This window comes from Cyanistes caeruleus, unplaced genomic scaffold, assembly GCF_971803275.1.
Source record: "Cyanistes caeruleus unplaced genomic scaffold, bCyaCae1.hap1.1 HAP1_SCAFFOLD_65, whole genome shotgun sequence".
In the NCBI taxonomy this organism is placed as follows: Eukaryota; Metazoa; Chordata; class Aves; order Passeriformes; family Paridae; genus Cyanistes; species Cyanistes caeruleus.
The window spans coordinates 4,809,006-4,833,366 of NW_028255884.1; the positions used below are offsets into that span (position 1 = coordinate 4,809,006).

The 24,361-nt window shown below is 53.6% G+C and overlaps 2 protein-coding genes across 2 annotated transcripts in view; one reads left to right on the forward strand and one right to left on the reverse strand.

The window, feature by feature from the left end:
• Positions 1–24,361, forward strand: part of LOC147647258 (uncharacterized) — a 387,407-nt gene that overhangs the window by 190,922 nt on the left and 172,124 nt on the right. The window contains exon 9 of the mRNA XM_086872454.1: positions 15,902–16,069. Coding sequence (XP_086728580.1) covers positions 15,902–16,069 — 168 coding nt within the window. The remainder of the gene's footprint in view (positions 1–15,901; positions 16,070–24,361) is intronic.
• On the reverse strand, positions 1,742–8,970 carry LOC147647268 (endogenous retrovirus group K member 6 Gag polyprotein-like). Its single transcript, XM_086872401.1, has 4 exons — positions 8,962–8,970; positions 3,904–4,082; positions 3,792–3,794; positions 1,742–2,717 (listed from the first exon to the last, which is right to left on the reverse strand). Exons 1-4 carry the CDS (start codon positions 8,968–8,970, stop codon positions 1,742–1,744), a joined length of 1,167 nt encoding a protein of 388 aa, XP_086728527.1.

Genomic DNA, 24,361 nt, shown 5'->3' on the forward strand with positions numbered 1-24,361 from the left:
TAATACAATAAACTCAAATGGCAGGGCTGGCTCATACCTGTGTGCCTGCCTCTCCATCAGGGCTTCCTGCACTCTCTCGAGGGCTTTCTTCGCCTCTGGGGTCAGGGACCTAGGAGAACTCAGCTCCTCCCCCTTCAATAGGATGAAGAGGGGGGCTAGGTCTTCAGTAGTGAGGCCCAGCCAAGGCCTGACCCAGTTCAAAGTCCCACACAGGGAATGGACGTCTGCCAGAGTTTTTGGATCACTGTTTATGGCCAATTTTTGAGGCACAATGGTCCTCTCAGCGATCTGCAGACCCAGATACCTCCAGGGTGGCATCCTTTGAACCTTGTCCTTCTGGAGTTGAAATCCTGCAGAGATCAAAACTTCAACCACCAGGTCAAGTGCTCGAGTAAGTAGATTGTCATGGGGGGCGCACACTAAGACATCATCCATATAGTGGTGGATGATGACCTCCCCCATTTTGGCGCGTACAGGAGACAGCAATGAGGAGATGTACCACTGGCAAATGGTAGGTGAATTTTTCATGCCTTGTGGCAACACTCGCCAGTGGAATCTCCTCATTGGGGCTTCTCGGTTAAGGGTGGGCACCGAGAAGGCAAACCGTGGGGCATCGTCAGGGTGCAGGGGAATTTGGAAGAAGCAATCTTTAATGTCAACTACTGCCAATTGCCAATTTCGAGGGAGCATGGTTGGGGAAGGCATCCCTGGTTGAAGAGGTCCCATGTCTACAATGATCTTGTTGATTTCACGAAGGTCGTGAAGGAGCCACCACTTGTCTTTCCCCGGCTTACGGATTACAAATACCGGGGAGTTCCAAGGGCTGGTGGTCTCGACTATATTACCCTTCGCTAACTGCTCCTCCACGAGTTCGTTGAGCGCCTTCAATTTATCTTTCCTGAGCGGCCACTGATCAATCCAGACCGCTTCGTTAATGGTCCAATCTAACTTCTGGAAAGGGCGCTCCACAGTGGCCGCTTCTAAAAATCCCGAGGGGTTTTCGGGATTTCAATCTTCACCCCCCATTGAGACATGAGATCCCTCCCCCACAAGGGAACCTGATAATCCGCAACGAATAGGCGTAAGTTTGCCAATTGCCCATCCGGCCCCCCAATTTGTACCACACTCTTTGAAATCCGAGCCAATTGGGTACCCCCTATACCCTGTATCTTCCCTGCCACGGGTTGCAACTCCCAATGTGACGGCCATCTCCTTTCGGGGATGATCGTCACATCCGCTCCTGTGTCAAGCAGACCTTTCATCTGTAAGGATTCTGCACCCTGCTTGACGCTGCAGTCTGTGATGGGTTTATCCTCACCCACTACTTCTGCCCAGTAGACACCTGGTGCGTGGTCGTCTACTGGGATACCCTCGGGAATGGGGATAAACTGGGCGATGATCCAGCCTTTAGGGAGAAAGTATGGTGGATGAGTGCAGCGCGCCAGGAGAATGAGGTTCTCCGGACCACCTGGGAAGGTGATCGGAGAAATCTCAATCTCTGGGGGTGTGTGCTTGGTGTCCCCGATGCCAGTATACTTACTGACGTGTCCTAAACTCATTGTTGTCCCCTCCAGTGGGTCCACAGCAACTACCGTCCAGTGCTGGGACTGAAAGAAGATGTCACGAACAGTAACCAAGTGTCGCGTCCGGTATATAGGCCATGTCCGATTCTGTGATTCCCCCTCCCCTGCGAGACCTGCCCCATTTCTTGCTTCGCGCGGGACAGGTTCGCGCTGCGCTCCTAGCTTGTTTTTTTTATTACCCCCTCTTTAGCCCCTCCTCCCAAATTGCTTCCCAAATGTCTTCGGCAAGGGTGGGCAGCTGGACAGTCTCTTGCTATGTGACCCGGCTGCCCGCAGCGGTAACACTGTAACGGCCGTGCAGGTGGTGGTGGAAACTGGTCCGTCGGTTGCTGGGTCACGGCTGCAGTAGGCATCCTCCTCAGCGCTGGCAGTCGTATGGCTTTGGACACCCCCACCATTGGAACTTTCTTGGTGCAGGTTTCAATGAGGATGTCCAGCGTCGGAGGCGGGTAGAGAGGCAGGCTGAAGATCACCTGCTTGCAGGCTTCATTCGCGTTGGCTTTAGCTGCTTCTAACACAAACTGTTCCTGCAGCTCCGCTTTCTCTACCTGTTTTTCCACCTGAGTTTGCAGCCTGTCCACAAACTTGGTAAATGGTTCATTAGGGAGTTGTTTGATGTTCAAAAAGTTAATCTGGGGTTCCTCCTCGGGTAAAGTGTTAAATGTTTTTTCTGCGGCCTCCGCAATTTTGATCAGTACAGGCCGGGGTAACACCCTGGCCTGTTCTTCTGGCTTTGCCCAATTCCCTTCGCCGCACAGGTGATCTAGGGTAAGAGGGTTTTCATCCGCGTCAACCGCGGCTTCTTTGCTGTGCAACAGCTCCGGAAGGATGGCCTCTAATGACCTCTTCCACCCCTGTTTCCACAGCTTAAATTCAGCTGGGGAAAGGAGGCAGGAAAATAATTCTTTTAGGTCATGAGGGACCATTTCATTCGTGGAGAAGGTAGCTTTTAGTAAACCCTTAAAATATTCGCTTCTTCTCCCAAACTCCTTCTGTGCTTTACACAGCTCCCTCTTAGTCTGGAAGGAGAAGGCTTCCCATTCTCGGTACCTCCCTCCCCTTCCACGAAAACTGACCGGTGCAGCAAAGACAATTTCTGCCTGTTCCGGGTTCTGGTCCACAGGCCTGTCACTTCTGGTTTTCAAAGTGTGGGAACCGGATATAGGGGCATGGGAACCAGAAGGAGGGGCGTGGGAACCGGAAGGAGGGGCGTGGGAACCGGAAGGAGGGGCGTGGGAACCAGGAGCTGGAAGGGGCGGGGCTGGAGGACTACCTGCGGAGGAGGGCGTGAGAGAGGAGCAACAGCAGGAAGAGGCGGGGTTTGGGGGTGTGGAGTTGATTGGACACACCCCAGAGGAGGAGGAATCGCTCGAGGGGAAGTAGGAGGGGTCAGGGTAGGAGGAAAGGGAGGAGCTAGGGAGGAAGGGGTTGGTCATAGGGGGAAGAAAGGGATTGTGGGAAGAAGAAGCACAAGAGGGGGGGCTGACCATGTGGTCCCCGCCATCTTGTGCCCTCCGGGGGCCATTTTGGGGCTCGGGGAAGGAATAAGGGAACATATGGGAACAATAGGATACTGGGGGACACAGGTCCTGGGGTAAAAACTGGGGGTTCACAACTTTATTTAACTGGGGATCAACAACCTGGGAGGAACTTAACTTGGGATTAGCAACTGGGGAAGCAGGGGGATGGATAGGGGCTCTGGCAGCTTGGCCAGGGCTGCCAGGGCAAGGGTTCTAAGGGAGACGTGGGGAGCCAGGGAGACTGCTGCCACTGTTGGAGCCCTGTGTAGCACAGGCTGCTCCGCAGGTCTCCCCCAACTTAGGGTCAGGGGTTGAGGCACACAGGGACTGGGAAACTGGGGAAACTGGGGAAGACTGTGGTGGCTGTCCCTGCACTTCCCCTTTTTCAATTAGAGCCGAGTGAATCAAAACAAAAAGTGGAATCAATTTTGCAGGTGTCTTGTCCCCCTGATTAACTAATAATGTTAATCTGGTTCCAACTGAATTCCAAAACAAAATTGAGCTTATATTTTTAGGGGACACTTGGGGGTAATGCAGGAACAGCCAACACACCAGTCTTTTTACCCACCCTCAGGAAAACTTTTTACTCCCACCCTCAAGGATACCCACAACTTGGTGAAAAATCCCCCTCTGCTGAGCCGACATGCGTGCACCCATCTCTACACCCCTGGCTCAGCAGTCCCACCACCTCCTAACAGCAAAGGACAACAGAAAAGAACAGAAAATAAGGGTCTGGACCTGCACCACCTTCCCCCCCCCGGGGAAGCCCACACACCTTTTTCCCCCTCTGAGGAACTCACCAGGTCCGGACAACAGCTGTAGGAGGTGTCTGCGACCCCGAGGCGATCCTCTGCACGCTGAGGGTTGCTGCCTCAATCCCCAGGAGCGCCACCCAACAAAAATGGGTCTGCTTCCCACCGGGGTAGCTGCTGCCCAAAAGTCTTTGATAATCCACAATCCGATAGACTCCTCCGGGGGTCTTCAATCCACAGGAGAGAGGCCCCACGTTGGGCGCCAGCTGACACTGCGCTCTACACCTTTCCAAGCCTCGGGCTAGCCCTGGACAACTTGGCGAATGGCAGCACCAAGAGTGGGGAACGACACAGGAACGACAGTCCACGTGCCGAACCTCCAGAGCTCCCTGCACTCGGGCTCTGTAGATCCCAGGCGTCGCGGGTTTCAGTAAAGGGATGGAGGAGGCTCAGAGTCTCTTTGTCTTCCCAGGAACAGGTTTTATTGAAGGGTAAAGGGAGCAATGACAGGGGAAAGGACTGGGATGGTAAGAGAGGAGAGCAACTGAGCCCCGAACAGCTCTGTGCTTCCAAATTTAAAGAGGGGAGGGTACAAACTGAAAAACCAATCAGGACACAACCTGGGAAGAGACGAAGGAGGGGTTTACAACACTTGGGACCAATGAGAGGAAACATGGGTGGGACGGTGGTCACAACACCAATGGGGCCTCGAGTAGGGGATGAAGGGCATGGAAAATGCTGGAACAAAGGGCAGGATTAACAATGACGGACAAGGGCTAGGGGCAGGCTGAGGGTGATAAGCAGGGAAGATTCAGGAACAACGGGAGGGGTTTACTAAATTGACAACTGGGCAAAACCACTATCTGACAGTAACAGGGGGATAACAGGAACATACCATCAAATCAAACAGAATTAACAAACAGAATGCAACAACACAACCATCTCTGTGATGTCATACAGATACCCTGTAATGTCACAGCACATACTTTGACCTCACAACCAGGTCTATGATGTCGCAGCCTGCTCTGTGATGTCACACAGTCCCCTCTATGACGCTGTAGCTGCTCAGTGACCTCACACAACAAACTCTGGGATGTCACAGCCCCAGCTGTGACCTCACACAGCCCACTCGGAGCTGTCACACAGCCCCTTTCTGACATCACAGCTGCTCTGGGGCTCCAGGACACAGCCACAGAGGTGCTGCTGGGACACAGCCCCCTCTGGCACATCCCACAGCCCCTGCCAGTGCTGAGCCCCTGGCAGCTCTGTCTGGGCCTGCTCTGTGTGTCCCTGAGCTGCCCTGGCAGGGCCCCAGCCCTGCTGGGCTGTGCTCAGGAGCTGCTCCTGGCCAGAGCTGTCTCTCTGCAGCGCTGCCCTTGCCAGGAGCTGCCTCTGGGCCAGGAGCCCGGCCTAGCTCAGCAGCACAGACACAGCACCAGCACTTTCATCACCCTCTCGGGCCTTTGGGGCTCTTGGCATCACACTCAGTCCCTCACAGTGTGCTCCAGAAACTCCTCAGGAGCTCCAAGTCAGATGGGAACACTGAAATTTCTTGTAGTTGAAATGAGAGACACGAGTGAGAAAGCGTCCCCAGGTTCCAGGCAGAGCAGAAGACTGGAGGCCCTGATGGCAGCTGGGGACAAGCAAGGGAAAGGTGTCTGTGGTGCTGAGCAAAGCTGGATGTGTTTCAGGAAGGCCAAGGGCCAAGGGCTGAGCCCCAGCCCCTGGCAAGGCAGATGCTGTCCCTCCCTCATTGCTCAGGGCTCTTCCCGGGCCACTGGCATGTGGGGATGTGCAATGCCAAGGGCAGCACCATGGGGCGGCCCCTGCCAGGCTGCTGAGCAGGGACAAGGAGGCAATGAGGCCCCAGGGCTGCCAGGGTCACTTGTCCCCTGCTGGCCTCAGGCCCAGGGCCAGCAGCCATGGCCAAAGGGCTGCACAAGTTGCCTCAGGCAGGGCCTTGCAGCTGCTGCCCATCCCTGTGCCCTCTCCAGCCCTGGCTGCCCTGTGGTGTCCATGCCCTGCGCCTCTGTCCCTGCAGGCTGTCGTCATTCCCCGGCTGCCCCACATCGCTGGCCCTTTCCTTTGCTGACAACTCTGTGTATGTCAGAAGGATTCACCATCTCTGAAACCACTATTTAAACACTCTCATGGCTCTCCTCCACTGTCCTCAGTCTCCACCCCATGGAGCACAGAACTCCTTTGTCCCTATAGAATGGTCATGTGCCTGAGGCCTCAAAACCCCACCTTGGGAGATCTCTGAGATTTCTGCAAGGTGTTTCCGAATTAAAACCATCTTCTCATAGTGTAAGAACATCACCAGAGGACAGGGCCAACCCGACCTCTCTGTCTCAGCAGCTTCTTTCAGGGAGCAATCCTTGGATATATGAAATTTGGGAGGCCAAATTAAAAATGGTCCTTGGACAAGAAAGCTGGTGCTTTTCCACAGGAAGGAAGGAACAGAGCTCCACTGTTTCAGGGGAAGATGTGTCGGGACCACCAGAGGCCAAGGCCAGCCAGAGTTTGCAGTTTTTTTCTGGGAGATAGCCTCGGATACAGGAAATGTTTTAGGGAGAGTACCAGTTTTGGCAATGGACCTCAGAAAAGATGGATGATATTCCCTTGTTAATCCTGTGGGACAAATTGCATTATGTTTCAATTCCACCTGTCCAATCTTTACCTATAACACTTTGACAAAGTCTGGGGGCTGGGATTGGATCCTGCCACTCCCAGTCTCCTCTCTTAGAAGGAATTTAAAAGCCGAGGCATCCTGGAGGGGTTTGAGGATCCCTGGTGGCTGTTGGGTGTCATTTCTCCACCTCATGACTCAGCAGGGGTTTCTCCAATAAAGAAATAAAGCTTTTGCCTGAAGCTCCCACTCTGCCCGTGACAGGAAGCCCTGGGAGTGTCTGTGACATCCTGGCTCTTTGGCAGCCTGGGGACTCCTGGGATGTCACCGTGGAGCCCCCGGGAGTGCCTGTGACAGAGCAGTGCCTTTGCAGCCCAAGGTCCCCTGGAATGTCACCATGGAATTGCTGGGACTGCGTCTGAGCACACGGCTCTTCAGCATCCCCAGAAATCCCTGGGAGGTCTCTGTGGAGCCCCTGTCTCTGCCTGTCTCAGACCTGGAGCCAGAGCCCGTTGCCATGGCAACCATTTGCAGTCCCATCCCCAGGCTCATGGGATCACAGAGCCACAGAATTGGCTGAGTTGGGAGGGAACCATGGGGATCCTCCAGTCCAACTGCTGGCCCTGCACAGGACACCCCAACAATCCCAGCCTGGGCCTGGCAGCGCTGGCCAAACGCTGCTGGAGCTCAGCCAGCCCTGGAGCTGGGAGCCTTCCCTGGGGAGCCTGTTCAGTGCCCCAGCAGCCTCGCGGGAAAAACCTTTTCCTCACATCCAGCCTAAACCTGCCCGCCTCAGCTCCAGCCGCTCCCTCCACTCCTGGCCCTGGGCACCAGAGGGAAGAGGTTCCCACAGCCCCCAGCCAGGGACCCGCTCCCAAGGCTGCTGCCATGGCAACCAGGCCTGGCACCAGCTGGGATGCTCGGTTTCCATGGGCTGGGCTTCAGGAATGGCATTCCCCAATTTCCTGCTCCTGTTAAAACCGCGCTGCCACTCGCTTCCCTCCCACCTCCCATGGAAAGCACAAAAGGCAAAGATCCCAGGCTGGGATAAGAACAATTTATTGAGAACAGCAATGGGATAAGGAACAAACAGACACAGAAATAATTTTGGTAACAGAATAGGTAAGAAAAACTATTACGGGGAAAAATAAACAACCACAGACTAGCTCTTCCTGCCCACGTATTTCGTCCTGTCTGGAAAGGACACTCTTCTCCTCTGGTGAGAGAGAGGGAGTCCTTTACCTTCCCCTGGCAACAACCTGAGATGGGATTGAATATAACGAAAGGTCCATGGCCAGACCCTCCTGTTCTTTGATCCCACATCATGTCATTGCCATGGGCAGGAAGAGGGACAGGTGTCTTCCCAGCATGGATCACAGGGAACATGGATCACCAGGTCTCTTCCCAGTGTGGATTCTCCAAGGGGGGATGAAGCTGGAGCTGTGGAAAAAGCTCTTCCTGCACTTGGGGCACTGGCAGGGCTTCCCTTAGTGGTGCTGCCGTTGGTGTCTGGTCAAGTTAGAGCTGACTGAGAAGCTCTTCCCACACTGGGGACACTCGTAGGGTCTCTCCCCAGTGTGGATGCGCCGGTGGGTGATGAGGTGGGAGTTTTGCTTGAAGCCCTCCCCACAGTCAGGGCAGCGGAAGGGCCTCTCATCCGTGTGAATCCGCTGGTGCTGGAGGAGATTGGAGCTGGTCTGAAACCTCTTCCCACACTCGGGACACTCGTAGGGCCTCTCCCCAGTGTGGATGCGCTGGTGAATGATGAGTTGGGAGCTGCAGCTGAAGCCCTTCCCACATTCCCCACACTTGGAGGGCCATTCCCCAGTGTGGATCATCTGGTGGCAGATCAGGCTGTTGCTCTGTCTGAAGCTCTTCCCACACTCCAAGCACTTGTAGGGCTTCTCCCCATCCTGAAGCTGCTCATGGACCACCAGCTCAGAGCCCTGGCTGGATCTCTGGCCGCCTTCCCGGCACAGGGTGGGTCTTTCCTCCTCAGAGCACCCTGGGATGGGTTTGGAGCCCCTCCTCCTGTGGGATCTCCTGGGATTTTCCTCCCTGTTGGATTCTGCCACTGTGGAGCCGCTCAGAACAACCTCTTTCACGAGGTTCTGCCGTGGGGATTTGTCCTCCCTGGTCTCCATCCTCAGCTCCTTGTCTGGGGGAGGAAGGACAAGGAGAGGATGGGATTTGCCTCCGTGCCAGAGGGAAGGGGAAGGAGATCCCCCCAGTGCGTCCCCGGCAGGACGGCGTCGGCAGCGGGGTTGTTCTGCAGCCGGGGGCCAGGCTGGGCTGGGAGATGGAGCAGGAGAGAGGGGGAAAGGGGCACTGACTTCCTCCTCACCTGCCTCGGTGTCCTGGGAGATCTTCCTCTTCCTCACAGCCTGCTTCTCCATCCAGCCAAGGTTTGGGATTGGAAACTCCTGGTTTGAGAGAAAACAAGGAATGAGCACATTGAGTTCGATGGTCCCTCTTACCAAGCCCATCTCTAGAAGTCACCTGGGCCTCTGACGTGACTTAGTTTGAAAGGAGTTTACTAAGGAAGGCAGAAATCACCACTGAAATTGATAAAAAATGTAAGCATCCCATCCCCTCCGAATTATTATAATCTTGAAACCAAAGTGCTCTCAGGTAACAATATGGGAAAAGGAATATAAATTCTTTACTAAAGAAAGGAAAATGAAAATGCAGCAGTACAAAAAAACCCCAACAAAGCAAAAAGCAACGCACCAACAGAGTCAGGACCTTACACCCCGTTGGTCAGGGTGCTGGTAGCAGTCTGATTAAATGGTGGCTGCAGTCCTCCTGGAGAAACAGATGTGGTTCTGTTGAAGCAAAGATCCCATAGAAGATTGTAGCTTACCTCTGAAGTTCTGGTGCTGTAGATGGGTCTGGTCTCTCCTCTGGGAATCCAGTGGAGAAAGACTGCCTCTGGTGTTCTTATTCCATGATTATATCCAGTCAGGAATGCTTGGCTCCTCCCCCTGGCTGGAGCATCTCACAATGGGATGATGTCATTTTATCATTCCTGCAGTGAGACTCAATGGCCCATTAACAGAAGATATCCCCCTGGAGGAAGGATGGGTGGTGGAAGAGATAAAGAACACTGCCCCACCTGGTTTTAACAGCTGGCCCATTAACAGAAGATATCCCCCAGTTATGAGGGAATGGGTGATGAAAGAGATAAAGAAAACTGCTCTACCTGGTTTTAACAGATGGTGATAGAATACATACTTTTGGTTACAACTTGCATTGCAACCCAAGACATGGGGTCCATATAAACCTCCCAAACACCAGGACTTAGCCCTGAAAATGCCTCCCAGGATTTCCCCATCTCTGGTCTCCCTCCTTTGATGTTCAGGGGTTCCTCCCTGTTCCAGCTGCTGGGGTTCATGCTTGTACTGGGGATCCCCTGTCTACTCGGTCCCTGACCTCTTCAGGCTCCTGGGAGTGCCAGGAATCCAAAAAGTTCCCCCATTTTCACTCAGCTTTGGAGTTCTTCATTCTTCAAACATCCCTCCAAAAAAACCCAATCCAGGGACACCCCAGAATATCTGGGCTGAGCTCCCCCTCCCCGGGCACTTCTGGGATGGGGGGGTGATGATCCCACAGGTGGGGGCCTGTGAATTCCGGGAGTGCTTGACCTTGTGGTTCTTTCTCCTTTTCCCTGATCCTCCTATGTCCCTCCTTCAGGCTGAAGAAGCTGCTCAAGGAGTCAGAAGCAAAACTCCAAGTCCATTGGAGCTTCAATCAGCCCAGCTGAGGGCAGGGACTGCCAAAGGCTCCCCAGGGACTGGTGAGAGCAGATCCTGGAGGCCAGGATTGCCGGGAGCCAAAGGCTCTGAGCAGGGAACTGCAATGCTGAGCCAGCCCTGGCTGGGTTGGAGGAAGCAGAAAGGCCAAGCCCTGAGCCCAGGCCTGGCCCAGCAGGGCCTGTCCCTCACGGGTGGCTCGGGGCTCTTTGTGGGGCAGTGGGATGTGAGGGGCAGCAAGGACAAATGCCATAAACCTGTGTGACACTCCAGATCCTTATGGAACCAAGGGGCCAGTGTGACACCATGGGAAGCTGTGGAACCAAGGGGATTGTTGTGGCACTCTTGGGCCCATGGAACCAAGGGACCAGTGGGACACTCTGGGGCCTTATGGAAACAAGAGGCCACTGTGAGCCTGCAGGGCTGTAACACCCCAGAACACTTCAATGCTGGTGGTAACCAAAGGTTCCTGTGCTTGAATTTGGTGCACAGGAGAAACAACAACCAGATCTTCTCAACATGGACAGATGCAAAGAATATTCTTGGTAGGAAGGGACCCACAAGGACCATCAAGTCCAACTCTTAATATAATGGCCCACACAAGGATTGAACCCACAACCTCGGTGATACTGGCACCATACTCTAACAACTGAGCTAAGAGGTCAAAATGACACAAAATTTAACTGACGAAATACAGACAATCAAGGAACTATGGCAAAGGGTTTAATACAACATCCATCTGCACAAAGAACTCTTACCATAGCCTTAACTTTGCAAACTTAGCTCATTTAACCTAAAAAGTGTTAACCCTTAAGATTTTGGGTAACATTAAGATATCCAAAAATATTCCAGGTACGTAGGATAGGAAGGAGAATAAAAAGAGACCAGAAAGACAGAAGATCTACAGAAAAACACTTCCAGAATGATCCCAGTCACTCCCACTACAATCTCAGTCACCCCCAGTATGAGCTGTTGCACCCAGCCACCCCCAGTATGGTTCCAGTCACACCCAGGCCCTCCCAGTATGATGCCAGTCATGGCCAGAGTGACTCCCTGTCACTCCCAGGATGGGCCCAGTTGTTCCCAGTCACCTCCAGTATGGTTCCAGTCCCAGCCAGCCCCTTTGCAGTCACTCCCAGTATGATCCCAGCTAGTTCCAGTAGGATCCCAGTATGACCCCAGCATGGGCACAGCTGCTCCCAGGATTATCCAGTGTGCTTCCATTTGCTCCCATTTACCTGCACTGTGGTTTCAGTCTCTCCCAGTCTCTCCCAGTATATCCCAGTTGCTCTCAATCACTCCTCAGGTGTTTCCAGCCTGATCCCAGTTGCTCCCAGACACTCCCAGTCACGCTGAGTGCAGTCCCAGTTGCTGCCAGTATGGTCCCAGTCTTGCCCAGCATGGCCCAACTGCTCCCACTGTGATCCCAGTAGGATGCCAGTTACCCTCAGGATGGTTCCAGTTGCTCCCTGTTCCTCCCAGTGTGATTCCAGTTGCACCCAATTGGCCCCAGTATAGTTCCAGTTGCTCCCCAGATGATCCCAGCTGCTCCCTGCAAAGTCCCTGTCATTCCCAGCTGTAGTTGCCCCCAGTGTAGACCCTGTCACTCCCAGTTGTTCCCAGTTGTCCCCAGCATGGTTCCCATTGTTCCCAGTGTGTTCCCAGTCATCCCCAGTATGATCACAGACACTCCCAGTATATCCCAGCTGCCCTCAGCATGTCCATAGCCATTCCCAGACACTCCTAGTAATCCCAGTTAGGTGCTTGTTATCCCAGTATGATCTCAGGCCCAGTATATCCCAGTCAAACTGGGATTCACTCCCTGAATTCACAGCCCCCTCCCAGCCGTGGGATCATCACCCCCCCATCCAACAGGTGACGAGGGAGGGGGAGCCCGGCCCAGATATCCTGGGGGGGTCCCTGGGTTGGGTTTTTGGGGGTGATGATTAGAGAATGAAGAAAACCAAAGCTGAAAAGAAAATGTCCTTTAGGGGGACATTTGGGGTTCCCAGTGGCAGCTGCTGGCAGAGGCAGCCTGGAGGAGCAGAGCCCTGTGTCCCCCAGGACCCCAAAGTGGGGAGCCCAGAGAGGAGGAGCACCATGATTCGTGGGACCCTCAATTAAATAGAGAGGGGCAGGGGGGACTCCTTGGTCCCCCTGCACGCCCAAGAAGGGAATAAGGGGAGCAGGGACCCTGGGACCCCAAAAACTTCCTGCATCCCTAAGTGGGGAGAGCGAAATGGGAAGAACTTTTCAAATTCCTGGCACTCACAGCATCCAGAAGAGGTCAGGGACCAAGTAGACAGGGGACCGCCAGTACAAGCGTGACCCCCAGCAGCTGGGACAGGGGTGAAACCCTGAACACCAAAAGGGAGAGAACAGAAATGGAAAACTTCTGGAAAGCATTTTCAGGGCCAAATTTTGGTGGTGTACAATTTTTATGTACCCCATGTCTTGGGTTGCAATGCAAGATGCAACCAAAAGTATGTATTCTATCACCATGTTAAAAACTAGAGGAGCATTTTTCTTTATCTCTTTCATGACCCATCCCTCATAACTGGGGGGATATCTTCTGTTAATGGGCCAGCTGTTAAAACAAGGTGGGGCAGTGCTCTTTATCTCTTCCACCATCCATCCTTCCTCCAGGGGGATATCTTCTGTTAATGGGCCATTGAGTCTCAGTGCAGGACTGATAAAATGACATCATCCCATTGTGAGATGCTCCACCCAGGGGGAGGAACCAAGCATCCCAGTGACTCCCAGTCACTCCCACTACAATCTCAGTCACTCCCAGTATGAGCTGTTGTGCCAGCCACCCCCAGTATGGTTCCAATCACTCCCATATCCTTCCAGCATGATTCTAGTCATGGCCAGAGTGACTCCCTGTCACTCCCAGGATGGGCCCAGTTGCTCCCAGTCACCTCCAGCATGGTTCCAGTCCCAGCCAGCACCTTTGCAGTCACCCCCAGTATGATCCCAGCTAGTTCCAGTAGGATCCCAGTATGACCCCAGCATGGGCACAGCTGCTCCCAGGATTATCCAGTGTGCTTCCATTTGCTCCCATTTACCTGCACTGTGGTTTCAGTCTCTCCCAGTCTATCCCAGTTGCTCCTAGTCACTCCTCAGGTGCTTCCAGCCTGATCCCAGTTGCTCCCAGCCACTCCCAGTCACGATGAGTGCAGTCCCAGCTGCTGCCAGTATGGTCCCAGTCTTGCCCAGCATGGCCCAACTGCTCCCACTGTGATCCCAGTAGGATGCCAGTTACCCTCAGGATGGTTCCAGTTGCTCCCTGTTCCTCCCAGTGTGATTCCAGTTGCACCCAGTTGGCCCCAGTATAGTTCCAGTTGCTCCCCAGATGATCCCAGCTGCTCCCTGCATGGTCCCAGTCATGCCCAGCTGCCCCCAGTGCAGACCCTGTCACTCCCAGTTGTTCCCAGTTGTCCCCAACATGGTTCCCATTGTTCCCAGTGTGTTCCCAGTCATCCCCAGTATGATCACAGACACTCCCAGTATATCCCAGCTGCCCTCAGCATGTCCATAGCCATTCCCAGACACTCCTAGTAATCCCAGTTAGGTGCTTGTTATCCCAGTATGATCTCAGGCCCAGTATATCCCAGTCGAACTGGGATTCACTCCCTGAATTCACAGCCCCCCCATCCATGGGATCAACACCCCCCTATCCCACAGGTTACCAGGGTGGGGGAGCTCGGCCCAGATATCCTGGGGGCTTCCTGGGTTGGGTTTTTGGGGGTGATTGTTGGAGAATGAAGAACACCAAGGCTGAGAAGAAAATGTCCTTTAGGGGGACATTTGGGGTTCCCAGTGGCAGCTGCTGGCAGAGGCAGCCTGGAGGAGCAGAGCCCTGTGTCCCCCAGGACCCCAAAGTGGGGAGCCCAGAGAGGAGGAGCGCCATGATTCGTGGAACCCTCAATTGCATAGAGAGGGGCAGGGGGGTCTCCTTGGACCCCCTGCACCCCCAAGAAGGGAATAAAGGGAGCAGGGACCCTGGGACCCCAAAAACTTCCAGCATCCCTAAGTGGGGAGATGGAAATGGGAGGAAGTTTTCAAATTCCTGGCACTCCAAGCAAGAGGTCAGGGACCGAGTAGACAGGGGACCCACAGTACAAGTGTGACCCCCAGCAGCTGGGACAGGGGTGAAACCCTGAACACCAAAAGGGAGAGAACAGAGATGGAACTAGAACTCCTGGGAGGCATTTTCAGGGCCAGATTTTGGTGGTGTAAAATTTTTACGTACCCCATGTCCTGGGTTGCAATGCAAGATTCAACCAAAAGCATGTATTCTATCACCATCTGTTAAAAACCAGAGGAGCAGTTTTCTTTATCTCTTTCATCACCCATCCCTCATAACTGGGGGGATGTCATCTGTTAATGGGCCAGCTGTTAAAACCAGGTGGGGCAGTGTTCTTTATCTCTTCCACCACCCATCCTCCCTCCAAGGGGATATCTTCTGTTAATGGGCCATTGAGTCTCACTGCAGGACTGATAAAATGACATCATCCCATTGTGAGATGCTCCAGCCAGGGGGAGGAGCCAAGCATTCCTGACTGGATATAATCTGGGAATCCGAACACCACAGGCAGTCTTTCTCCACTGGATTCCAAGAGGAGAGACCAGACCCATCTACAGCACCGGAACTTCAGAGGTAAGCTACAATCTTCTATGGGATCACTGCTTCAACAGAACCACATCAGTCACTCCAGGAGGACTGCAGCCACCATTTAATCAGACTGCTACTGGCACCCTGACCAACAGGATATCAGGTTGTATTCTGACTCTCTCAGAGTGTTGTTTTTTGGTTGTTTCTTTTCTTTTGTACTGCTGCATTTTCATTTGTCTTCCTTTAGTAAAGAACTATTATTTCTATTCCTATATCTTTATCTGAGAGCACTTTGATTTCAAGATTATAATAATTTGGAGAGGGCTGTTACTTACATTTTTATCAATTTCAATAGGGGTTTCTGCCTTCCTTAGTAAACACCTTTCCTTTCAAACCAAGACACCTTAGATGCCCGGGTGACTTCTAGAGAGGGACTTGGACAGAGGGACTTTCAAACTCAACATGCTCATTCCTTGTTCTCTCCGGAACCAGGATTTCCCCATCCCAAACTTTGGATGGATGGATGGATGAGAAGGCTGCGAGGAAGAGGAAGATGCCCCAGGACACCCAGGCAGGTGAGGAGGAAGTCAGTGCCCCTTTCCCCCTCTCTCCTGCTCCATCTCCCAGCCCAGCCTGGCCCCCGGCTGCAGGACAACCCCGCTGCCGACGCCGTCCTGCCGGGGACGCACTGGGGGGATCTCCTTCCCCTTCCCTCTAGCACGGAGGCAAATCCCATCCTCTCCTTGTCCTTCCTCCCCCAGACAAGGAGCTGAGGATGGAGACCAGGGAGGACAAATCCCCACAGCAGAACCTCATGGAAGAGGCTGTTTTGAGCAGCTCCACAGCACAGGAATCCAACAGGGAGGAAAATCCCCAGAGATCCCGCAGGAGGAGGGGCTCCAAAGCCAGTCCAGGGTGCTCTGAAAAGGAAAGACCCACCCTGTGCCGGGAAGGCGGCCAGAGATCCAGCCGGGGCTCTGAGCTGGTGGTCCATGAGCAGCTTCAGGATAGGGAGAAGTGCTACAAGTGTTTGGAGTGTGGGAAGAGTTTCAGCCAGAGCAACAGCCTGATCCGCCACCAGATGATCCACACTGGGGAATGGGCCTACGAGTGTGGGGAATGTGGGAAGGGCTTCAGCTGGAGCTCCCAACTCATCATCCACCAGCGCATCCACACTGGGGAGAGGCCCTACGAGTGTCCTGAGTGTGGGAAGAGGTTTCAGAGCAGCTCCAATCTCCTCCAGCACCAGCGGATTCACACGGATGAGAGGCCCTTCCGCTGCCCTGACTGTGGGGAGGGCTTCAACCGAAACTCCACCCTCATCACCCACCGGCACATCCACACAGGGGAGAGGCCTTACAAGTGTCCCCAGTATGGGAAGAGTTTCTCAGACAGCTCTAACTTGGCCCAACACCAACGGAGGCACCACTAAGGGAAGCACTGCCAGTGGCCCAAGTGCAGGAAGAGCTTTCTCCACAGCTCCAGCTTCATCCCACCTTGGAGGACCGACATTGGAAAGAGACCTGGTGATCCATGTTCCCTGGGATCCATGCTGGTAAGACACCTGTACCTTTTCCTGCCCATGGCAATGTCATGATGTGGCATTAAAGAACATGAGGGTCTGTCCACGTCAGTCAGTCAGTCTGTCCCTGTCAGTATATTCAATCCCATCTCAGGTCATTGCCAGGGGCAGGAAAAGGACTCCCTCTCTCACCAGAGGAGAAGAGTGTCCTTTCTTGGCAGGAGGAAATGCATGGCCAGGAAGAACCAGTTGGTGGCATTTTAGTTTTCCCTGTAAATAATTTGTCTTATCCCTTCTGTTACCAGAATTATTTCTGATTGTGTTAATTCATCATCTCATTGCTGTTCTCAATAAATTGTTCTTATCCCACCCTGGGATCTTTGCCTTTTGTGCTTTCCATGGGAGGTGGGAGGGAAGTGAGCAGCAGCGCGGTTTTAACAGGAGCAGGAAATTGGGGAATGCCATTCCTGAAGCCCAGCCCATGGAAACCGAGCATCCCAACTGGTGCCAGGCCTGGTTGCCATGGCAGCAGCCTTGGGAGCGGGTCCCTGGCTGGGGGCTGCGGGAACCTCTTCCCTCTGGTGCCCAGGGCCAGGAGTGGAGGGAGCGGCTGGAGCTGAGGCGGGCAGGTTTAGGCTGGATGTGAGGAAAAGGTTTTTCCCACGAGGCTGCTGGGGCACTGAACAGGCTCCCCAGGGAAGGCTCCCAGCTCCAGGGCTGGCTGAGCTCCAGCAGCGTTTGGCCAGCGCTGCCAGGCCCAGGCTGGGATTGTTGGGGTGTCCTGTGCAGGGCCAGCAGTTGGACTGGAGGATCCCCATGGCTCCCTCCCAACTCAGCCAATTCTGTGGCTCTGGGATCCCATGAGCCTGGGGATGGGCCTGCAAATGGTTGCCATGGCAACAGACTCTGGCTCCAGGTCTGAGCTGGTGTCCATGGCAACCACCCCTGGCATGGGGTCTCCATGGAGCTGCCAAGGGACTGACCATAGCAACAGGGGCTGTGATGGTTGCCATGGAAACAGACCATTGCTACATGGGGCTGGTGATGGTTGCCTACCAAGGATCAGATTTGTTACAGGCCCTCAGAAGGGCTCCATGGGGACATTCCAAGAGTCTCCAGGCTGTTCAGGAGCTGGAATGTCACAGGCACAGACAGGGGCTACACAGAGACCTTTCAGTGGTTTCTGGGGATGCTGAAGAGCCGTGTGGTCAGACGCAGTCCCAGCAATTCCATGGTGACATCCCAGGGGACTTTGGGCTGCAAAGGCACCGTTCTGTCACAGGCACTCCCGGGGGCTCCACGGTGACATCCCAGGAGTCCCCAGGCTGCCAAAGGGCCGGGATGTCACAGACACTCCCAGGGCTTCCTGTCATGGGCAGAGTGGGAGCTTCAGGCAAAAGCTTTATTTCTTTATTGGAGAAACCCCTGCTGAGTCATGAGGTGGAGAAATGACACCCAACATCCACCACGGAACCTCAAACCCCTCCAAGCTTCCTAGACTTTTAAATTCTTTCTAAGAGAGAAGACTGGGAGCAGCTGGATCCAGTCCCAGCCCCAGAGTTTGTCAAAGGCTTATGTGTAAAGACTGGACAGGTGGAATTGAACCGTAATGCAATTTTCCCCACAGGATTAACAATGGAATATCAGATATATTTATACAAATGCCACTGTGACTGATTCTGGCAAGATTAGACAGATTTATTTACACCACAGAGTAAATAAAGAAAAAGAGTTATTTACTCCAGACTAGAGGAGTTATAACAATTATTAGACTATAGTGCTCTAGGGAGCAATTTTGAGGTGAACAGGGCTTTGCTGGAGTTGTTTGAGCCCATTCCAGGCACAGCCTCCTGCTCCAGCAGGAACTGCCTTTCCTGTGCCATGGCCAGGGCAGATCCTGCTGCAGGAAAAGCCCCAGGCCAGCCCCAACCCAGGGAAGGGCTCGGGCACAAGTGCAGAGTGCCGTGCTGGGAGCTGTGCCAGGGACAGCCTGAGGCACCAAAGGCACCTTGGCAGCAGCAGCTGCTTCCAGGCCATGGCCAGAAGGCTCCCTTGGCACCCCGGCCTGGTGGCCAGCACTGCAGAGCTGCTGCTTCAGGGCTCATTTCTGGCTGGGTTCTGAAAAGCCACTGCTGCTCCAGGAGCCTGACTGGGAAGCAATTGGCCCCAGCACCTTGGGGACAAGATAATAATGAAACAACTCTTCATGCCAGCAGAGACAAGGCAGGGGCAGAGGAAAGGGGAGAGCCAGGCCCAGGGGACATGGCTGCAATGGTGATGGCTGTGAGGTCAGTGCCACTGCAGCAGCCTGGCTGGCCCTCAGCAGACATTCTGGCCAGGAGGGTTGTGAGGGCACCCAGCACATCAGAGAACCCCCACAACAGGAATTCCATCCTTGGGGAGGGGCTTTCACTGTGTCAGGTGACACAAAGCTGCTGCTCTTGGGGCATTTCTGGGATGGGGCATCCATTTGTCTGGAAAAACAGCCGCAGTTTTGTGCCACTCTGATTGTAAAATATTTCCTCCTTCTAACAAATCCAAATCCACTCTAGATCACTTTAAAGATATTGATCCTTGTTGTGTCACTGCAAGATCTGGGAGGAAATAACTTTGACCAGTGTTTCCATCTTCACAGACCTTGGAGAGGACCCAAAAATCTCCCAGGATGGGGTTTGGAGGCCTCATCACATAAGCAGCAGGTAGAGGCTGAGGGCCCTGGGCTGTGCAGCTGCAAGGCCCTGCCTGAGGCAACTTGTGCAGCCCTTTGGCCATGGCTGCTGGCCCTGGGCCTGAGGCCAGCAGGGGACAAGTGACCCTGGCAGCCCTGGGGCCTCATTGCCTCCTTGTCCCTGCTCAGCAGCCTGGCAGGGGCCGCCCCATGGTGCTGCCCTTGGCATTGCACATCCCCACATGCCAGTGGCCCGGGAAGAGCCCTGAGCAATGAGGGAGGGACAGCATCTGCCTTGCCAGGGGCTGGGGCTCAGCCCTTGGCCCTTGCCATTCCTGAAACACATCCAGCTTTGCTCAGCACCACAGACACCTTTCCCTTGCTTGTCCCCAGCTGCCATCAGGGCCTCCAGTCTTCTGCTCTGCCTGGAACCTGGAGACGCTTTCTCACTCGTGTCTCTCATTTCAACTACAAGAAACTTCAGTGTTTCCATCTGACTTGGAGCTCTTGAGGAGTTTCTGGAGCACACTCTGAGGGACTGAGTGTGATGCCAAGAGCCCCAAAGGCCCGAGAGGGTGATGAAAGTGCTGGTGCTGTGTCTGTGCTGCTGAGCTGGGCCGGGCTCCTGGCCCAGAGGCAGCTCCTGGCAAGGGCAGCGCTGCAGAGAGACAGCTCTGGCCAGGAGCAGCTCCTGAGCACAGCCCAGCAGGGCTGGGGCCCTGCCAGGGCAGCTCAGGGACACAGAGAGCAGGCCCAGACAGAGCTGCCAGGGGCTCAGCACTGGCAGGGGCTGTGGGATGTGCCAGAGGGGGCTGTGTCCCAGCAGCACCTCTGTGGCTGTGTCCTGGAGCCCCAGAGCAGCTGTGATGTCAGAAAGAGGCTGTGTGACAGCTCCGAGTGGGCTGTGTGAGGTCACAGATGGGGCTGGGACATCCCAGAGTTTGTTGTGTGAGGTCACTGAGCAGCTACGGTATCATAGAGGAGATCTGTGACATCACAGTGCAGGTTGTGACATTGTAGTATGGCTGCATGACATCACAGTATGGGCTGGGTGATATCACTTAGTGGGTTGTGACATCACAGAGAGGGCTGTGACACCAGAGGTTAGATGTACAACATCACAGAGAGGGTTGTGACATCACTGAGCAGACTGTGACACCACATGGTGGTGATATGAAATCCTAGAGTGGGCAGTGACATCATAGAAGAGCCATGTGACATCTCAGGACAGGTTGTATGACATCACAGTGCCAACTGTGACATCACAGAGTGAGCTATGACATCAAATGTGGCTGTGTGATATCACAGGAGGCTATGTGACATCACAAGGTGGTTTTGTGGCATATAGGAAGAGCTGTGACTTCACAGAATGGTGGTGTGACATCCCAGAGCAGGTTGTGTGACACCACTGAGTGGGATGTGACATCCCAGGTGTCTGTGTGACAACTCAGGGGGCTCTGAGAGGTCACTGGGGAGAAGTCCAGAGAAGTCCAACGCTGCCCTTGCAGCAGCCTGTCTGCACAGAAACACTTCCAGGGCTCTCTGCATTTCCCTTCCCTCACTCTTGCCTCACTCACACACCTCCCAACAACCCACTTGGTGCTTTCAGCTGCAAGGAGTTCAAAGCTTGTCTGTCCTTCAGCAGCTGCTCTAATTCTGCCTTCAGCCAACTCTGGGGTTGTGTTTATTGTAGAACTCCCTGTGTGTCTGAAACATTCCTTGTGTGGCTCTGCCTTGGGGAAGGGGAACCTCCTTGGTGGCACCTTGGGCTTGGCACACACTTGAGGAGGGTGTCTGTTTTCCATGGGGAAACTCAGCAGTTTTAGATTGCTAAAATCAAAGAAGGAAAACCCCTCTTTGCCTGAGTGCAGCCAGTTCTGTGAGCAAAGCAGGTCCCAGGGGAGTGAGGAGAGACAGGATGGGGCTGGGGAATGTGGAGCAAGGTTGTCCCCACTGGGTCAGACCTCAAGGCACAGCTTCTCTGACCTGGCCAGACCTCCTTAGGAGAGACCCTGGATCAATATCCATCACTGAATGCTGTAGTCACCTCTTCTCTAAAGAGAACAGGAATGAAAGACACCCTTTAAAATAGGAACAGATATTTCTTAGAAGATCTTTGAACTATTTCTTCATAACTACTGTAGGAAACTTTCCTAAGAACGGAACAAGACCAGAGGAAAATCAAGGCACAGCCATGGTTTGTTAGGATTTGCTTGATCCTAATGAGCCCCGTGGTGCATTTGGAGCTGAGCCCTTCAACTTCAGGGCCTGAGAGGAGATTGCACAAACCTTTCCAGGAGTCCAAGTCAGAGGAAAAACCCAAAGTGTCTCCAGGCATTAATGGGTGCCACTGAGGTCCATCCCCAACACAGGCTCCTCATGGACTCCTTGGAGGAGAGAACTGGAGGCCAGGATTGCACAAAAACCTCCCAGAGACTCAGTGTGGGAAGGAAAATCCAAAGTAGCTGAAAAAGCCCTGAGTATCTCAAAGTATTGATGAGCCCCACTGAGTGTCAATGCAAAGCTCCCAAGGGACTCGTTAAAGCAGATAATTGGGGCCAGGATTGCACAAACTTCTCTTAGAGTCTGTATCAAAAGGAGATAGCAAGTATCTTAAAATAATTGAAGTGCCTTCAAGCATTAATGAGCCCCACTGAGTGCTGTTACTGACAAAGGCTCTCAAGGGACTAATTACAGCAGATAATTGGAGGCCAGGATTGCACAAAGCTCTCAGAAACTCCAAGGCAAAAGCCAAAGTCCTTTGAAAAAGCTGCAGTCCCTGGGAGCATGAAGGAGCCCCCAGGGCCATTCCTGAGCAAGGCTCCCCAGGGACTCCTTCCAGCAGATCCCTGAGGCCACTGGCATGTGGGCTAGGGGGGATGCTGAGGGCAGGCCAAGGGGGTGACAGTGGCCAGCCTTGCTGGGGCTGTGCCAGGAGGCCCCAGGGCCTCAGGACAAGGTGTCTCCTCACAGCCCTTGCTGGCACAGCATTGGCTGCTGTGGCCCAGGGCACCAAGCCTTGGCTTCTCTTTGTCCCCACCTGTCATCAGTGCCTCCAGTTCTCTGCTCTGCCTGGGGCCTGGGGACACTTTCTCAGTCACATCCCTCAGTGGGACCCATTAAAAGTGAAAGAAACTTTGGAGTTGGATTCTAACTTGGAGTTCTTGAGAGCTTTCTTCCCCTCCCTGTCAGGGACTGATGTTCAGGGCCTCAGCACAAAGCCCCAAGAGGCTCATTAAAGTCCTGCTGCTGTGTCTGTGCTGCTGAGCTGGGCCGGGCTCCTGGCACAGAGGCAGCTCCTGGAAACCAAGAAGAGCTTCAAAAGCACATTTCTCTTGCTGAGCAGCTCTTCTGCCAGCCCAGCAGGGCTGGGGCACTGCCTGCAGCCACCCTGGGCACAGCCCAGAGGCACAGAGAGCTTCAATCAGTCAGGGCTGGGAAGGGGCTGAGAAGTGCCTGGGGCAGAATCCCTGCCAGCCCTTGACACAGGAAGCCTCTGGCTGCAGGACAATGCAGCTGCAGCTCCTGGAGGCATCTCCTAAAGCTGGAACATGCCAGTGCCTACAGACTCTGTGAGTACATTCTCTGCCTATCCCTTGTGCAGAGCAGCCAGGGGTGCCCAGGGCTGTCCTGCAGAGCAGGGTCCTGCAGCCCAGGGCGCTGTGCTGGGGCAGGGACTCTGCTGCCTGCCAGGGACAGCTCTCAGCCGGCCCGGGGAGCTGCTCCCAGTGCTGGGGAGAAGCTGTGGGGGGAAGGAGCCACCCTGAGCAGGGCAGGGGCTGCTGCTGAGAGGGGCTGTGTGGGGCAGGGCTGCTCCCAGCTCCAGTCCTGCCTGGGCACAGCTCCAGAGGACACTTCCCAAAAGAAGGTGAGACTGGAATTGCTGTAAAGATCAGGAGCTTTCCTGAGACTGTGTTCAATTTCTTGCTTTATGCAGGGTGGGAATGCCGGGATGATGACAAAAAGATTTTTGCTTTTTATATATGTTTAATATATTTTTAGATCTGTAAACTATTATTTTATAGTTATAAAATGATAATCCTTAATTAACTCTATTAAACTACTATTATATACTTATATAACTATTATCATTAATTAATTCTGGTATGTTTCCTAACCTTTCTCTTAGATTTTAGAACTATAATCTCATCTTCTAAATAGATTTCTGAAATACTGTATAGTCTTATCATCAGGGAGAGGAGCTACAAGAAGAACATTTTGTTTTTTAACCAGAATATGAACAGTCATGACAGAAATTGGGGCAAAGAAACCCTTGGACCTACTCCAGTGGGTTGACCCTGGGGTGTGTAACTGGGGCAGCTGAATCTCCTATTGAATGTTTCTGTTAAATATCCTAATTAATTAATCTTAATAAATTGCTGAAATAAGGGGCCGGGTGTACCTCAACCCCACTGGGACACCTGGAAGTTTCCAATAAAGGTCTGGTTTTTACTTTACTGTTCTAACGCTGTTGCAAATGTTTGGGGTTTTTTTTTCTCTTTTGATTATAGACAACAAAGAGGATGAGAGAAGCAGAAGAGGAATTGTAATCCCAGAACCACAGAACATTCTGAGTTGAAGGGGACACACCAGGATTATCAAAGTAGTGTTGGAACATTTACAGAGATGCCAGAATTGTAAGTTTGGGTGCTGAGTCTCTCTGCTGGGAGGCTCCTAAACAGCCTAAATGCACTGCTCTGATATTGCCATTGGTATCTGGGGCTCTCAGGGAGGCTCTGGCATCTGCAGCAGCTGAGTCAGGCCCTGCCCTTGGGATTGCTGCCAGGCAGGTGTGTCCATGGGAATGGGGTGTCCCAGCTTCCCTGTGACCTATGGGGCTGTGGGCAAAGCAGTCCATGGCAAAGGGGAATGAGCTGAGTCCCCTCCCTGAGATCCCATCATGGGCACACCTGGGGATCTCCTTGCTGTGTCCTTCCAAGCTCTGAGCTACCCTCCTGGCTGCAAATCTGTGCCAGAGCCTCTCAGAGTTCCCTGAATGTCCCACAGGGAAGGGCAGAGATACCACAGCTGAGGAAATGCTGTTAGCTCTGCCAAGGGAGCCGTGAGTGTCCTTGGCAGAGGAGGGTGCTGAGACCTTGCCCAGAGACCTTTAGAGAGGGTGAGACATTCAGGGATCCCTCTGCCCTGGGCAGGGTCTGGTTTATGCCAGGGTGACACAGGAGTGTGACTGTGCTCTGATTCCAGCCAAAGGTGCAAACCCAGGGCAGTTGGGAACAAGCCCATCCAGCCCCTCACCTTCCCTAAGCCACAGGGAATCCTTTGCCTCTCACATCTCTCAGTGGGAAATTCTGAGTGC